Genomic DNA, 16,585 nt, shown 5'->3' with positions numbered 1-16,585 from the left:
AGGAACTTGTTGAAGTGTTTAATCATTTTTGCAGCAAGGAAATTCTTCTAATTAAGCTAAATCACCTTAATTTCCTTTTATTTCATTTTTCCTCAAAGGAGTCTTTTATTGGCTTGATATCCTGATAGTAAAATGTGAGCAGTGCCTGGATTGTTGTTTCTTTACTCTTTTAAGTACTTTAAAAAATGTTAATACATAATAATCTATTGGAGAAAGCAGGAGGCCAGATGTGTAAGATTTAAATTAATGTCCAATACTTCAAGTATTATATTTTATAAAGTTTATTATCTAACAAAATAGAACCATATGACAAAGTTTTTTCTACTTACTCAAAAATCTCCACTCCACCAAAATTGAGACAGGAAGGAAAGAGCGAGAAAGACGGAACTATACCCAATTTATATCCTGTCTACGTCAACTCATAAGGACAGGCAGTAAGTAAGGTACTGTGTGATATGGAAATCACTTTAAAAGACTGATAAATATTAATTTAAGGTCGCCAAGGAATTCAGCTATGTAATTCCTAAATGAAAACTCAAGTCAGTTGCCAACCTTTTTTATGGTGTTTTAATTACAAACAGGAGAAAGCAAGTATTAGAGGGAGAGAGAGAGAGGGAAAGAGGAGAGAAGGAAATAGGGCTTAAATATCCACTCTGCTTAGGCTGAGCCAAAGTGGGCCCAAGGCCCTGGATAGCCAAGGCAAAGAAAGAGATCAGTCCCTATCACTCACGTGATCAAAATGGAGAAAACAGTCTGTGGGCTCCTCCAACTCCAAGCACCAGGCTTCAACCACCTCTCTCCCTCCTCAGAGGAAGTCACGAGAACTCCTGAGCTGTCCTCTACCTCACTTCCTGTGTCTCACATGTGCCACTGGTGGCTCTAGCTTGACCTAGGACCGCCCAGAGGTCTGTCCTTTTTGCACATATCTGTTGAAGGCCATATTCTCAAATAATTAAATCTTGAGTTTTTGCTGCAGCCCTTCCTAATCTTGTTACCCTGAGTAGGGTGAAGATTGTAGTTTCCAAAACCTGATTCTGTTATTCCAAGTATCTCTATTGTTATTGATCAGGAAATAGCTAAATCCCATCTTCTAAAGAATGGTCTGAATAGGGTTGAGTAGTTTTGAAATTCACAACTGAGAATTGTAGTTTTTAGGATAACAGATTCTAATTACACAGATGCCATAATGGACTATACCTTCAGACATTTGAATTCACTAGAGAATCCTAGAGTTGGAGCTGTAAGAACTATAAGAAACATCCACTTCTTGGTCCCTTCTTTAGTAGATGAGAAAATGGAAGTCCCCCAGAGAATGATTTATTCAAAGGCATACAGCTAGTTAGTGGCAGAACTGGGGCTAGAATATGGTTCTAGATCTTGTTCTTTCTATCTCCATAACACCTCCTCTCCATCCCCAAATCTCCAGCAATCACCCTAGTCCAGACTCCTGTCACCTAATTGTGATGATAACCTAATTATTAATAGGCTTATCTAACTGTTGCAACAGCCTTTTCACTGATCATCTTTCCTCTAGTTTTTGCTCACTCCAGTCCATTCTCCACACAACTGCTAAAGTGATCATCCTGAAATGCAGATATGACAAAAGCATCTCGTGACTCAGTAAACTTCAGTAGCTATCTGTTACCTCTAGGACCAAATATAATAAGTGGTGCTGTGTGTAGAGCTTAGGACCTGGAGTCAGGAAGACCTGAATGAAAATTTGGTCTCAGATACTATCTGGGTGACCCTGGGCAAGTCTTGTAATCGTTATCTGCTTCAGTTTTCTCAACTGTAAAATGGGAATAATAATAGCACCTCCTTACCAAGGTTGTTGTGAGGATCAAAGGAAATATTTCTGAGCACTGAGCACAATGCCAGCACATTGTAGATACTTAATAAATGCCTGCCTTCCCTCCTTCTTCCCATCCTTCCTCCTTCCTTTAGGCATTGAAAACCTTTCATAGCTCCTCACTCCTTGTATATACACTGATTCAACCAAACTGGCTTTCTTACTTTCCTTCACACCAGGTACTCCATCTCCTCTCTCCATGCATTTGCACTGGTTGTCTCTCTTGTCTCAAGGACATTATCTTTCCACCCCCACCACTCAGCATTCCTTCCTTCAGGGCTTAGCCCCAAGACCACTTCCCCCATGAAATCATTCCTGATCCCTTCAGCTGTTTGTGTATGTTCTGTCTACAATGATTATATGTACATGTAGTTTTCCCCTTCAGAGAATGTGAGCTTCTTGAAGGCAGAGGCAAATATTTAAAAGCCTAGGACAGTGCCTGGCCCATAGCAGGTGCTTAACCTTGTTGATTGATTCTCCCTGGCTCCAAAGTAGGTAACCTTTTGATTCTGCTAAATGGCCAACCTGCCACTGCTTTATCTTTTCTTCTGGTCTGATAACCACTTTATATTGTATTTCTTTTTTTTTTTAAACCCTTACCTTCCATCTTGGAATTAATACTGTGTATTGGTTCCAAGGCAGAAGAGTGGTAAGGGCTAGGCAATGGGGGTCAAGTGACTTGCCCAGGGTCACACAGCTAAGAAGTGTCTGAGGCCAGATTTGAACCTAGGACCTCCCATCTCTAGACCTGGCTGTCAATCCACTGAGCTACCCAGCTGTCCCCTATTGTATTTCTTTTTATCAAAGTTTCTCTGACTTCATCACCATTCTTACTTCAGTAGTCCAGAAGAAAAAATACGACATCTTTTAGTTGGGCTACCCCTTCTTCGTTATTTGCTTTTTGCCTTTTCCCTGAACTCCATCTTACTATATAATCTCTATGCCCTTGAGCCTACATTTGCATTAAATCCAAATAACCTTCCCAGTTCACCTTATCCCTTCTACTACTCCTCTACCCCTCCTCTGTACTTCCCACCTCTCCTTTGTCCCCTACCCACAAGAATGCTTCTTCCAAATAATGTTTTTAATACATTCCTTCCTTAGGGACTTGTGAGGATTAATTAGTTGATGTCTGTAAAGTACTTGGGAACATAAAAATACTCCCGGGTAGTGCTCTATGATGACATTATAGCTTTTAAAATTCAGCTGCAGCTTCTGTTCTCCAAGCTGGTTTTTTCTGTGTGTCATTATCCACTTTTGACTTTGTTTGAGATTGGTTCTGTTTGTTTAAGTGTAACATGCTTTATAAGACTTTATAGGAACTTAATGGAATGTTTTTCAAATGAATAAAGCTGCATTTTATTTTAAGGAATAAAACATGTGTTTTCTTGTGTTACAGAAAGAAAGGATTTGATATTAAATGGGTAGATGACACACATGCTCTAGGAGTGTTCTCCAGTCCAATCACAGGTATTTACCTTTTATCCATTCTTCATTCCTTCTTTCAATAGAAGCAACTAGGTAGGCTTATTTAGCTTGGAGAAGAGAGGATTGGGGGGGGGGGGGCAAGAGTTATCTTCAAGTATCTGAAGAACAATCATGAGGAGGGAAAATTAGACTTGTTCACATTGACCCTCGAGGGCAAATTGCCTAAAAGGCACATTTCAACTTGATGTTAGGAGGAACTTTCTAGCAATTAGCGCTATCTGGAAGTTAAAAGTGTTGTTCAAGAGGTAGTGAGTTCCTCTTCCCTAGTGGTATCTAAGCAAGGGCTGGATAGGGATTTCTTTAGGCTACAGGTTGAAACAGATTGCTGCTGGGTCCTTCCAACTCTCAAATTCTGATTCCCTTACTTTTCTACCCTCCTTTTCCTCCTGTAATATGGCCTCCTCCATCAGTTCTGGACAGTAGAAGCTCTGGGGCAACTGCAGATTTTTTAAAGTCATATCTTGGCACTTTCATCTGTAGATGGGGTGGTTATACAGGAAGAGAAATACTTCTCCCAAAGGATTATTTATGAATCTGGTGGAAGGTGCTACATTTAATTATAGATACTCAGAGGAGGAATTTCTGCGGTGCTTTTGATTTTATTCATTAACTATAAGCAACAGTGGAATCATAATGCTGAGCACCCGCTCCCCCCAAAAGCACCGGAAGTAATTAAATTGTAGGGCCAGTTATTTATTTCATGGTTCTGCCTTCTTTGCCAGAAGACCCTGTCAGAAGCTTGTAATAGCTCTACTTGTCTGGTCCTGTGCCTTTGTACGTGTGCACAGCCCCAAGAGGAGCCGAGGGAGACAGATATTTAGCTATCGGACTCCCTCGACCTTCATCCCCAGTCTCTTGAGGCCAGGCTCTAGGGTGTTTCATATCCTGAGTGCCTAATGGAGTTCCTGGCATATAACAGGAATTAATGCTTGTTGAACAGGTGAGTGATTGGCTGGTCTCTAGCGCTTCCTCTAAACTTGTTTTTTTTTCCTTTTAATGATGTGCCTTCTGAGAACTAGGTTCAAATTTTCCTTTGCTTCATTTCGTTCTATTCTTACATGTTACTGTTCAAACTTCCCCCCAGCTCGTGATGCCCTGAGCAGTAAGCACATGATGGTGAAGATTCGGCCACTCTCCCAGGCCACAAGAGCAGCCAAAGCCAAAGCCAGGGCTTGTGCAGGTGAGTCCAAAGCCCCTGATGGCCCATCCCCATAGCGACGAGGCTGACCCCCTCTCAGTCCCCTCGTCCTCGTCTGTTTGTAAGGGAAGAGGTCAATCTTGGGCTCTGCAGGCCCGTGGCCCACCTTACCCCCTGACCCCCGGCCTCTGCTGACACCAGATCAGGCTGGCTGAAGCCAACTTTGTCTAATGGAGTCACTGCATAAAGTTGTGTTATTGCACATGATGAAGCCACATTGTACTTCACGATGTTAATTTCCTGTGATGCTCATCTAACACTGGTATTAATTACTGCTGATGCAGCCCTTGTTAGTCTATTTGGTATGTTAATTACTGTGTTAAATCACTTAGGGCTGAGCTGCTTACTCCTTCATTCCCTCCCCTCCTTGCTTCCTCCTTAGAGTTTCTCCAGCCAGCCAAGGCACGTCCAGAGACATCCGCTGCCCTGGCCCGAAGGCTGGTGATCAGTGCCCTTGGGGTGCGCAGTCAGCGGACCAAAGCGGAGCGGGATGCAGAGCTCAAGAAACTGCAGGAAGCCCGTGGTGAGTTGAAGAATTGAGTCCTTTCCTGGCTCTTTTTGAGAACTTTTCCTGAATTAGACTGAAAGGCCTTGAGGAAAGACGAGCAGCCTGTTTGAGTTTGCCATTTACTTCCCTGGAAAAGCTCTGGGGGGTAATGAGTTGGTTCTGGTGCTGATATCTGGGAGAAAGGCATTCTAAAACCTGCTTGCCAGTTTTAGACCCAACCAGAGAGTCTAATAAATGTTCCTTGCAATATTTTTATAAGATATGTATCAACCTAGATAACATCTATGGTTCTTTGAAAGCATAATAATGTCTTGCCCAATCTTTAGCAAAGACTTTATTGTGAAGTATTTGTCCAGATGAAATGCCATCTCTAACACAAAAGGAAATTTGCCATGACTTGTGCTCAGCATATCCATGACATCACTGTGTTCTATATTATAGATCAGTGAGGGAGACCCCTTTTTTTAGAAACTGGGTGTCGCCCCTCCCCCCAAGTGCCAGGTTTGCTCTGCCCTCATTACCCCACACAGGGAAGGGAGGAAGCACTCCTATTAGGCTGGGGGGGAAGGGAAATATGTGCAAAAATGTTGTCAGGTGTGATGGAGAGGGGGAAGGGAGTAGTTCCCCCCAAGTCCCTCTGCCTTTCTAGTAAAGAACTCAGGAGGCAACTGGCTCAGTGGATTGAGAGCCAGGCCTAGAGACAGGAGGTCCTTGGTTCAGATCTGGCCTCATACACTTCCTGGGCAAATCATTTAATTCCCATTGCCTAGCCCTTACCTTGGAACCAATACTTAGTATTGATTCTAAGATGGAAGATAAGGGTTTAAAAAAAAAGAAAGGGTGGGATGTGTGTTTCTACAGAGCATTTTGAATGCCATCTTTGGCACCTGGGCAATAAGTTTGCCATCACTGTTAATAGACAGAGCTAATCTTATCAATACTCACGTAAGAAGGAAAGTGCCAGCAATACAAATGATTCTGGATTGCTTTATTTATTTGCTTGTTTACTTACTTACTTGATCTGAGACAGCCCTGAATATTCCAGTGTGCCCTGATCTGGAGTCTATCTTCTAATTATTTACTAGTAGCTAAAGTTCCAGGGAAATGTTTTTAGTCCATAGATAGATTTTTTCTTTTTCCTCACAGTTGGGAGCTGAAGTTAAAGTCTATCTCTTCCCCTCTATCAGCATTAGACTTCTGTGTAAAGACTAAGGATTCTGATTTAGCTTCTAAGTACTTTTTAATCAACATTTAAAGTTTAGATACTCTCATTTCCCATGATCTGGGGAAGGCAATTTATTTTGAGGATTCCACTTAGCGGAAAGTAACTTCATTTTCCCATTAAATGAATTGAAGTTTTGAATACCTTGTTTATACTGGTCTAACAAGGCACTATTAATACTTCCTCCACTCTGGTGATAGCAGACAGCTTGTGACCTCTTAGCTGCACTGACCAGATACCCAGTGACACACTGTGTCATGGCAGGTGCTGAAATTTCAAAGCTGAACCCAAAGTATTCTTGCAACCTTAATGATTGTAATGAAGGAGCTGGGAATTCTCCACTATGTTCCATCATTGAAGACCTCTTGGAGACAAGAGGCAGGAGAAAGGTTTCCCATTGATTTTGAGGATGCCTGTAACTAAAGACTATACATTATGTGAAAAATGTTCTGGACTATTAACCCTTTACTCATAAGAGGAGTGTTTCCCTCTGTATTATGTTGTTTTCCTTTGTAGATAAAAACCTCCCCTCCCTCTGCCCTCACATCATCTGTTTTTTTTCTTTGTAGGACAGACAACTCTAGCAGTATAGCTGAATCAGTACCTGTCTCTACAGTTTCTGCATAAATGATATGGATGCTGGAACAGTGGTTAATTCATGCTAGAAGGGAGGGAAACACTTATTAGGGGCCAGGCACTATACTAAATGCTTTATAAATATTATTTTATTTGATCTTCACAGCAATCCTGGCAAGTAGATGCTATTATTATCCCCATTTTATAGATGAAGAAACTTAGGCAGATAAAGGTTACATGATGCCCAGAATCACACAGCTAGAGTAAGTGTATCAGAGCAGATTTAAACTCAGGTCTTCATGCCTTACTCCAGTACCCAGAGTTCTGTCTGCTTTGCCACTTGGCTGCCTCTAAAAAGACCATTATCGGGGGCAGCTAGGTAGCTCAGTGGATTGAGAGCCAGGCCTAGAGACAGGAGGTCCTGGGTTTAAATCTGGCCTCAGACACTTCCTAGCTATGTGACCCTGGATAAGTCACAACCCCCAGAGCCTAGCCCTTACTCTTCTGCCTTAGAACCAATACATAGTATTGATTCCAAGACAGAAAGTAAGGGAGTTTTTAAAAATAAATAAATAAATACATAAATGAAAATGTAAAAGTCATTATCTTGGGCAGTGTCTTTTTGTGACAAGTTTCTGTCTGTGGTACTGATGATCTAAAGATCTGTCTATAGATTCTTCCTTTTTTTCCAGAGATCATCCTAATCTTTGTGTCTGTGAACAGGATATATGGAGAAGGCTTGCATGTTGTAGCAAAATCTCTTCTTTCACTAGTTCTGTCTGTGAAGACATGTCCCAGATTCAGTAAATACTGTTGTATTTCTGCAGAGCCCTAAAATTTCCACTTATCAACACCTGAATTTGGAATTCTGTTATCTCTTTGAATGAATTAATGCTAGTTTCACCATAAAACAGGATAAAATGTACCTTCTCTTTGAAGATGAGAGAAATCTCTAGAAGAAATGGAAACCCACTTAGTCCTGTTTCCATCACCTTTTTTTCAGCTATGACACTTTATATTTTCAAAACATTGATCAAATCCTAACACCATCAGGAGGCCTCCCCCCAATTCATGGGTTAAGAAAATATATACCTCCCTGAGGCATCGTAGATGAGTAGTTTCTCTTTTCATTGCTGCCCTGCAGATTAAAGTTAAAAATACAAAACCATAAAAATCCTATCATCAAGCCAGGTTGGATGAGACCTTGAGGCCATATCATACTGAAACCTTCCCCGGAAAATAACCTATTCTGTTTTGAAAGATTCCAGAGAAAGAAATTCCATAATGTCCCTAAGTAACCCCTTTCACTTACTAACAGCTTTCATTGTCAGAAAATTTTTCAAGTGTAATTTAAATATTTTGTTTGTTGTTTAACTTTTTCCCCCCCTTAGTTCTCTTCTTAATTGAAGTAGAGAATCCTTAAGAAAAAAGACTTAGGAATAGGATTAGCCCTGAGTTAGCAGTCCAAAAATCTGTGTTCTGGTCTAGTCTATGCTTTCAAGTGTGTAGGTAGCTATAAGAAAGTCATCATGCTTCAGTTTCCTCATTGTGGTTCTAATAACTTGGTCTACCTCACTGATAGAGCATTTGTGAGGATAAAAATGAGATGGTAAATGACACTTCTTGGGATTAGACCTGTTTTCTCCTCCTAAAATAATGAAGATGCTTTAGGTGATTTACAAAATCTCTTTCAGCTCTAACATTCTCTGATTCTGCAACAAAGGAATACTGTTCAAATGCCAAATGCTCTTGTTATTATAATGGGTGAATTTGTTGTAACAAATTTGGCATTATTGTTACTAAGATGATCATATCCTGACCCCTCAGCCTTCTCTAGGCCTTGATGTCATTGACTTTTGCTCATAAGCCTTATTTAATCGTATTCATATCCTGCTTCTGATCTCTTTACACAAGTGCTTTCCATGTTCTCACCTTAGAACCCTGGATAGCATGAGAAACTGTCTTGTTCATGGACTCAGGATTTATGTGTTTGAGTATTTACTGCTTTCTTATGCCATGAAACCATGTATGAAAACCAACTCACAAAGGCCTGAGAGCTTTACCTTTCCACTTAAGCAATATCCCTCTCACACCTATTTGTGATGGCAACCTAAACATAGGTGCCCTTTGTCTTCCCAGGCTCTCTGTAATTCTAGTCTCTGCTTTCCTTGATTTTTACTACTGGATGGGGATGATAAAAGATTATTAAATAAAAGCATTCATCGCCCAACCTACCTAACTCTTTAGTTTTATTTTATATTTATATAATATATATATAATTATTCATTAATAATTTAAAAGCAAGATATTTTCATAGATGACTCAAGATATGATAGAATTATCTTACAGAGTCTCTGAGATGGAAGGGACCCCAGAAGCCATCGAGTCTAATCCATTGCCTCCATGAGACTCTTGGGATACAGCAGGGGAAATGATACAGGCCCAAAGTCAAAGGAGCTGGGTTCAGAGGTTTTTTCTAAGTCTCCTCAACCTCTGTGACCATTGGCAGATCACCTCACCTCTCACAGCCTCTGCATCCTCAGCTATAAAATGAAGACATTAAACCACTTGGCCCCAATGGGCTCCAGAGCTCTAATTTTGTGGGTTTTTTGCCACATGCAGAACAAATGATAATCTACACTTAGCTTGCATCTCTCCAGTGAGGGAGGATGCCCACTATCTCCAGTGGAAACCAATTCCATTTTTGGACAAATCACATTTTAGGAAGTTACAGATACTTGCCACTTTAAAACATTTTTTCTTTGTTTTATGAACCTAATAGTTTGAACATCAGCAAATACAGATGTTCAAATATATACACTTAGAAGGATTGTATATGAAACTGAAATTCTATTACAGGGTTTGCATTAAAAAAACCCATATTGGGGCAGATAGGTGGCTTGGTGCATAGAACACCAGGCCTGGGGTCTGGAGGGTCCTGGGTTCAAATTTGAACTCAGACACATACTAGCTATGGGACCCCAGGCAAGTCAACCATAGTTGCCTAACCCTTACTACTCTCCTTCCTTAGACCCATTACTTAGTATCAATCCTAAGACAGAAAGTAAGTTTTTTTGTTTTTTTAAAGAATGTATTAGATTTAGCAAGATATTAAGATCTCCCCAATTGTGTTCCCTTCTGAACTTATTGATGCTTTTCTGGGGACATCTGTCATATTTGCTACCTTTAATTCTTATAAAGCATCCTATTGCTTCCCAGTATTTACTGATAACTTCATCTTTATATGTCAAATACCTTACCAGGAATTTGGTTTTGTTGGTTGGAAGTAGCCTGAAATTTAATTCTTATGATCTACTATTTTATTAATTAATTTATTTAGAATATTTTTCCATGGTTACATGATTTGTGTTCTTTCCCTCTCCTCTTCTTTCCCCCTCCCTGAGTAATTCCACTGGATTATACATGTATCATTGTTCAAAACCTATTTCTGTATTATTGATATTTGCAGTAGAATGATAATTTAAAGTAAAAATACCAATTATGTCCCCATCAAACCACGTGATTGATATTCTAGTATTCTTGCAAAAACTAAAAAATGGTGTATTAACTAGCTAATAATGTGTCCAGTAGTTGAAGGAATTTAGGTTTTTTGATCTTGAATTAATACTTGTTAAAAGAATTCCCTATGATCTTCCATTCCTGCAAATATTCATTGTCACTACTAGGTTCCACCCTCCTGGTGTTAGGAATACAGAAATCTAAGTCATGGCCCCTGTCTTAATGAAGCTTACAACCCATTCATTTCAGTTTTTCCTGTAGGTAAAACACATAGGCAGCCTGTCAGTGACTAGAGAGCCAGTCTCAGAGTCAAGAAGCCTGAGCTTCATATACATCCTTCAGTATACTGGCTTTGTGGCCTTAGACAAGCATCTTAGACCCCAAGTTACAAACTTGTTGCGGTATCTTCATTGGCAGAAGGAATTTACTCATCACAGTTACTTATAACAATGAAACAGATATAGCCCAAAAAACAAATGTAAAAGTATTATGCTAAGCAGTAGGAGAGAAGAAAATTAATTAGACATTGGCCCTCCCCCCATGGAACTCGCAGTTTAATACAGAATAAATATATTAGAATACTTTAAAAATCAGAGGAACAATTAATTACTCCTGAACAGAACATTTCAAGCAAGGCTTAATTCTAGTGTCAGTAGCATTTCTACTTATGCATCCCATTGATGGATTGTTTTTAAATCATAAAACCACACACAGATAAGTGTCAGGTTTGTGACACTTAGAAAATTTTGTTTGTTCTCTTGAGTGTATTTCAAACTCAAGTTACTGTTTACATAAATTCTAGTACCTTTTCATCTATCTACCCCATCATTAATACATTCACTCTGCAGTTCACCCCCTTCAGTGGCATTAATAGCTTTAATGAGCCTCTTATTTATTCCATGACAACTGGTGTGGGAGCTCATAAAGCATTTGGTAGTTTGAATAGGGCTTTCCTCACCACAATCCTGAGAGGTCAGGGAAGTATTGTGCCCATTTTACAAAAAGAGAAACCGAGAACTAAAGAGTTGCAGTGATTTGCCCAAGATCATAGAGTATATTGGTGATAAGACAAGTACATAAATCTAGGTCTTCTGGTTTCTTCAGGCTTCCCTCATGTTTCCTCTGAACCATAGAAGAGTGATAAAAATGCTAAACAATCCTTGCCCAGGGCCTCTGCTGAATACCACTTAGTCCTCCAGATTGATAATACTAACCCATAGATCTTCTAAGTATGACCTTTCATGGCAGTGTATCTCCCCACCTCCAATATAACTGTTCTGCAATATGTACTACATTTTCTAAATATATTGATAAATATCTAAATGCTTGCTAAACAAAGAATCTAAAGCCTTACCAAAATCAAGATAGGTCACATTTTTCACCTCCTCTTGATCTCCTACATTTTTCACTCAAAGTAACAGAAGGATATTAGATTAGTATGGTTGAACTTGTTCTTAAGAAAGCTATGCTCATTATTATTCTGTAGATGTTTGTGAATTGATTTTGTGATGATTTTTCTCATTATTTTTCCCAGGTGTAGAAGTAAATCACACAGGTCACATCCCCTTTCTGTTTTTAAAATGAAAACACTGGCCTTTTTCCAGTCTTTAGTGCCCCAAATCAGAGAAATGATAGTTAGTGACCCTTCTGTGACTTCAGTCAATTCATTTAAAACTAGGAAATATATAAATCATCAGGCCCTGTTTATTTGGATTCATCTAGATACTTTCATAATGTAGTACCAATTCTACTGTGCTTTCTTCCTTTCCATCTTTAACAACTCTTAACTTCCATTTTACTTTTTACAGTCAAGTTGAAGCTCAACAAAAACAAGCAAACTAACAACCCCAACCCCCACTCCCCACCTTTTAGTGTTTTCAGTTATGTTCATTTGAATAGCAGGAGGACTGAGTTTGTCTTTAGTTTTCTATTTTACAAATTTCTGTGTTTGTGTTTACAGGTTGTACTTTAAAGGGACAGTGAAGGAACAGTCACAGTGTGGATTTTGGAAGCCCCTCTCTGGGCTTTCCTTTGTCTCTGAAATGAGAATGTTGGGTTGAATAATCTTTCTCCTCCAGCTATTAATAGTGCCTTATTCTAGACCTACTTGAGCTTTTCTTAATTTATTTACTGTTGCTTTGTACTGCTCACTAATCTGGGGGTTGGGGAGGTGGGGAAGGAGTGGCTTGTTCTTTGGCATTTCTTTTTGTTTTGTTTTGTTTTTCAATTATTTGTACAACCAGCTAGTTTTCCCTCACATTTCCCATGTTTTTTATATTCTCTTAAAAGATTAGTTCATTGGGTCTCCTGTCGGGAGATTTTGCCTTTTATTTTCCACTTTCCCCTAGAGCAGAGGTTCTTAATCATTTTGTGTCATGGATGGGACCCATTTAACAATCTTTTGAAGCCTGTCGACCCCATCTCAGAATGTTTGTGGCCTACATTCCTTTGGTGGTCCATGGACCTCAGATTAAGAATCCCTCACCCTGTAGTTTCCTTAGTTTGATTTATGAAAATTCACTTTTTAAAAAATTTTATAGGATTCCCATTTACTCTTCTTGGTCACTTCTCCCATGATTCTTCCTTTAATACCTCAATAAACTCCTCTCTGATTGGAGAGCTAGGCAATTCTTCAATTTTCTAAACAAGTCAATTATTGCCAGTACCATTGGATGCTGTATGCCCAAATACCGCAGTCTGACCTAGAGCTAAATCATAACCTCAGGGTTGTCTGCAAGTAGTCATTTTCTGGCAGGAAGAAGACAAGACACTGACTGAACAGACATTTGCTTTGATAAACTTCATTCACAGCACCCTGGTCCCTCCCATTGGCTCACTCCCATTTTTTAACTTCACCTTATCTTGGCTGCTGTGTTCAGCACAAACCACAAGATGGAGCCCAAATAGCAGTGAATTCCTTTCCCTGTCATTGCCATCTACTAGTTTGCAACTTGGTAGTGGTTTTGCCCCCAAAGTAGAGCTAAGGAGATAACTGCAGGATATCTCATTTCTCTCTGCTAGAAAGATAAATTTAATTTTTGAAAGTTTTTATTTATGCAGCTTCTGATCTTCATACTACAAAGTCCCTTACAGATATTAATATGTTTAATCTTTTTGATAGAGCCAAATGGTAAATAATTAGTAAGGTTTGTTCTATAAAGTTTGAAGACAGAGAAACTAAGAAATAGAGATGATAATTGAAATCAAGAGTTGTAGTTTCCAGTCAAGTGTTTGGGTCTCAAAGCTTTGTAAATTCTGTTCCTCATTCCACCCCTTCATCCCCGACCTTTTCTTAACCAAAATGTTAAAAAACTGGATCCAGGATTTCATGTATGTAGGAAATTCCCAGGTGAGGAAACTCTGAACCCATGTAGTTGACCATTTAAAGTCTTAGAGAATAGCCTAGAACACTAAGAAGGTGAGTCACCCAGCTAGTTTGTGTTCAAGGTGGGACTTAAGCCCAGGTCTACTTGCCTTGAAGACTAGCTATGTAGTCACTATGCCATGCTGCTTTTCACTGTCAAATTAAAAAGAAAATTAAGCTGCTTTCCTCAAATTTGCATTTTCAGTGGTCTTAGAAAGCAACATCAGTTCTTTTGACCATTGTCACTTATTGGTATGCATTCTTGCTTTCACTTACCCCCAGACCTCCTCATTATTAATCCAAGAACCCTGAAATTGCGAGATATTTTTCAGTAAAACAATGCTAAAATGCTATAGCTTATGCCAGTTTTACCATTTCTATTAGAGTTTAGAACTGGAGGCTCAATAATGAGTGCTTAAATACATTCTTAACTCCTCACTCTGACCTTTATTCCTCCTGAGAATAAATGAGAGATGAGTATAAAACTAACCCTCAAACTCCCAAATGATTGGTGATCTGAAGAAGGCATTAATACAAATGAGAAGTAGAGGAAGAGAAGCAGGAATAACCAAGCAAGAACTGCGATCTGGACTTTGCTTGTTCTTAGTTCTGAAATATACCTTTTTCTTACCTCTTCATGCTTTCCCTTGTTTCTCTATGATATAACATTTTCTTATTGGTGCTGTAGAGGCATTAGTTATTGATACCCAAGTCAGAAAAGACCAGTCATCCTACTTGTCTTGGTTGAAATTTCCCTGAAAACTGTCAAATCAATTGGTGGTGTGTTGAACGAATTATAAATATTGCCTGTCTCTACAGAAAAAAAGCGTTTGGAGGCCAAGCAACGGGAGGACATCTGGGAAGGCCGAGACCAGGCTACCGTCTGAACATCACCCAAAGAAAAGGATAATTCCATGAATTCTGAAGACTCCAGACTAGAGGACCCATTCTGACTGAGTGTGAAAAAGGCAGAGACTCTGGATTCAGAGAGAAAGTAAATTTCTCTGTCTTGGCTGTTCTGCTTCTAGACCTGGAAGGAGCAGTTTGGAATCACTTCATGTGGAAAATGGGAGGAAGCAATGTTCATCAACTAGGAAGAAACTTGTAAGCTGATGCCTCTTTAAAGAGTCCACTGAGTAGGTAAGAGAAGTCATAGATGTGGGAACAATTTGAGTGTGAAGAGTGTAACCAGCCTAGGAGCAGAAGAGGGGAAGGAGGCCTCAGGGCCCCAGGCCAGAAGACTACCAAGGCCTTGATAAAGAAGATGTCGGCCTTGAAAGACACCCTCCAGCACCTCCTCCAACTGTGACCAGGGATGTGTGAACAGTTAGCACAGAGGTGAAAAGTGTTCTCAGGGACCCAGAACCTCTGTTTTAGTGCTGGCTCTTTTTTAATGCTAGGTCCAAAGCTGCAGAGCGGGCTGGCAGCAGCACAGCTTGTGGATGTTTGGCCTCAAGAGTTTCAGCTTTGCCGAGAGCCTGCCTAGTGTTGCTCCTGTCACATGGCAACGAGGGATGTGGCCGTGGCAGATGTCCACCAGGGCTTGTGTAAAGCACTAACATCATGGTGTAAGAGATGCATTAAAATCTATTTCCTGACATGGGCGGCTCTCCTCTGTTTTCTCATCACCTCATATCAGTAATAACAGTTCAATGGAGTTTTTAATTCTTCCTGCACCCTAATGATCTAGGCTTGTGTCTCCCAAAGTCCTCCCTTATTGTCCAATTGTTAACATTTGGCATTTGTGACTTGTAGCCCCTCCTTCTCATCACCCGTCACCCTCTAATCTGTCATCCCACAGAAAGCATCTGGCACACAGCATGTTCTTAGTGTAATCATCTCAGCTTGTGCCAGCAGCACTTGGCAAGCAGCTGGAGACAATCCATTAAGAGCAGCCAGGGTCAAGTAAACCCCTCTGGGCAGTGCAAGGAGATTTTCCTACAGGCCACAGGATGTCAGAGGCTTTGTGCCTTTGACCTCCACAGGTAGGTGAGCTGTAAGCTGCCGACATGGCAACAACTGGCCTTTCCGTGGGTCCTCCGTGAGGCCAGGAGCCCTATGGTTTAGGGCCGAGGACATTGATAGATGATGAGCGCTGCCCTGGGTCAGGACAGAGTAGGGAATCGTGGGGAGAGATGTTGCACGAATATTCCCTAGGAGGGATCCTTAACCCTAAACCCACTCTCCTTGGAGTCCCGGGAGCCTGTGTCCAGGTTGTTGGGTCATCGGTGTCCTTTGAGCTTGCTCTCTACCTACCCTGTTTACAGTTTTTGAATCACTCACTAATATTCCTAATTCTGACTTAATCCCACTGCCCATCTCTGACCTAGAGCAGCACGGCCTTCTCCCTGCCTTCCAGAACAAGCTTCCCCGAAGGCCTTTAGCCAGATGTCTGAGCCAGGAGACCTCTGTCGGGGAAGTATTAGTGTTGGACCTGCAGGAGATTAACGTCGTCTGTGGTGGTCTTTTAAAGGAAGAGCCAGAGAACAGCAGCCAAGCTCTGCTGCCTCCACCTTGGAGGCAAACCTCTCCTTGGCTGGCTCCTTAGAGCCGGGCCCGGGCAATTAGCGCAAAGAGGGAGTTTTCTTATTCCCATTAAAGTCTCTTGGCCTTTCTAAGAGTATTTTAGCCTTCGAAGGCAGTTTCACTGTTCAAATATCCAATCTCATGGGGATCCCATTCATTATCTGAGAGATAGACTATCCCCTCTCAAAAAGCCACTTTACCTCTCGTGACATTTTTTCCTCCAGGCATTTACAAATCCCCATCACCTAAACAGTATGAAGGATATTCTTGGGCAGAATTCAAGAGCCCTGGGATTCCCCTCTTTCATATATGAATAGGACTGCTGGCCTTCCAGT

General features: G+C 40.6%; 1 protein-coding gene across 7 annotated transcripts in view; it reads left to right on the top strand.

The window, feature by feature from the left end:
* R3HCC1L (R3H domain and coiled-coil containing 1 like) overlaps positions 1–15,324 on the top strand; it is a 225,134-nt gene extending 209,810 nt beyond the window's left edge. For all 7 annotated transcript variants that reach the window (XM_007478666.3, XM_007478667.3, XM_007478670.3 and 4 more), the window contains 4 exons: positions 3,249–3,319; positions 4,422–4,517; positions 4,918–5,058; positions 14,544–15,324. In XM_007478666.3, the coding sequence (XP_007478728.1) occupies positions 3,249–3,319; positions 4,422–4,517; positions 4,918–5,058; positions 14,544–14,611 (376 nt within the window). In that variant the 3' untranslated portion in view covers positions 14,612–15,324. The remainder of the gene's footprint in view (positions 1–3,248; positions 3,320–4,421; positions 4,518–4,917; positions 5,059–14,543) is intronic.
* The last annotated feature ends 1,261 nt before the right edge of the window (positions 15,325–16,585 follow it).

The sequence above is a fragment of the Monodelphis domestica genome, chromosome 1 (genome assembly GCF_027887165.1).
Source record: "Monodelphis domestica isolate mMonDom1 chromosome 1, mMonDom1.pri, whole genome shotgun sequence".
Classification (NCBI taxonomy): domain Eukaryota; kingdom Metazoa; phylum Chordata; class Mammalia; order Didelphimorphia; family Didelphidae; genus Monodelphis; species Monodelphis domestica.
This window is presented reverse-complemented; position numbering and strand designations above follow the sequence as displayed.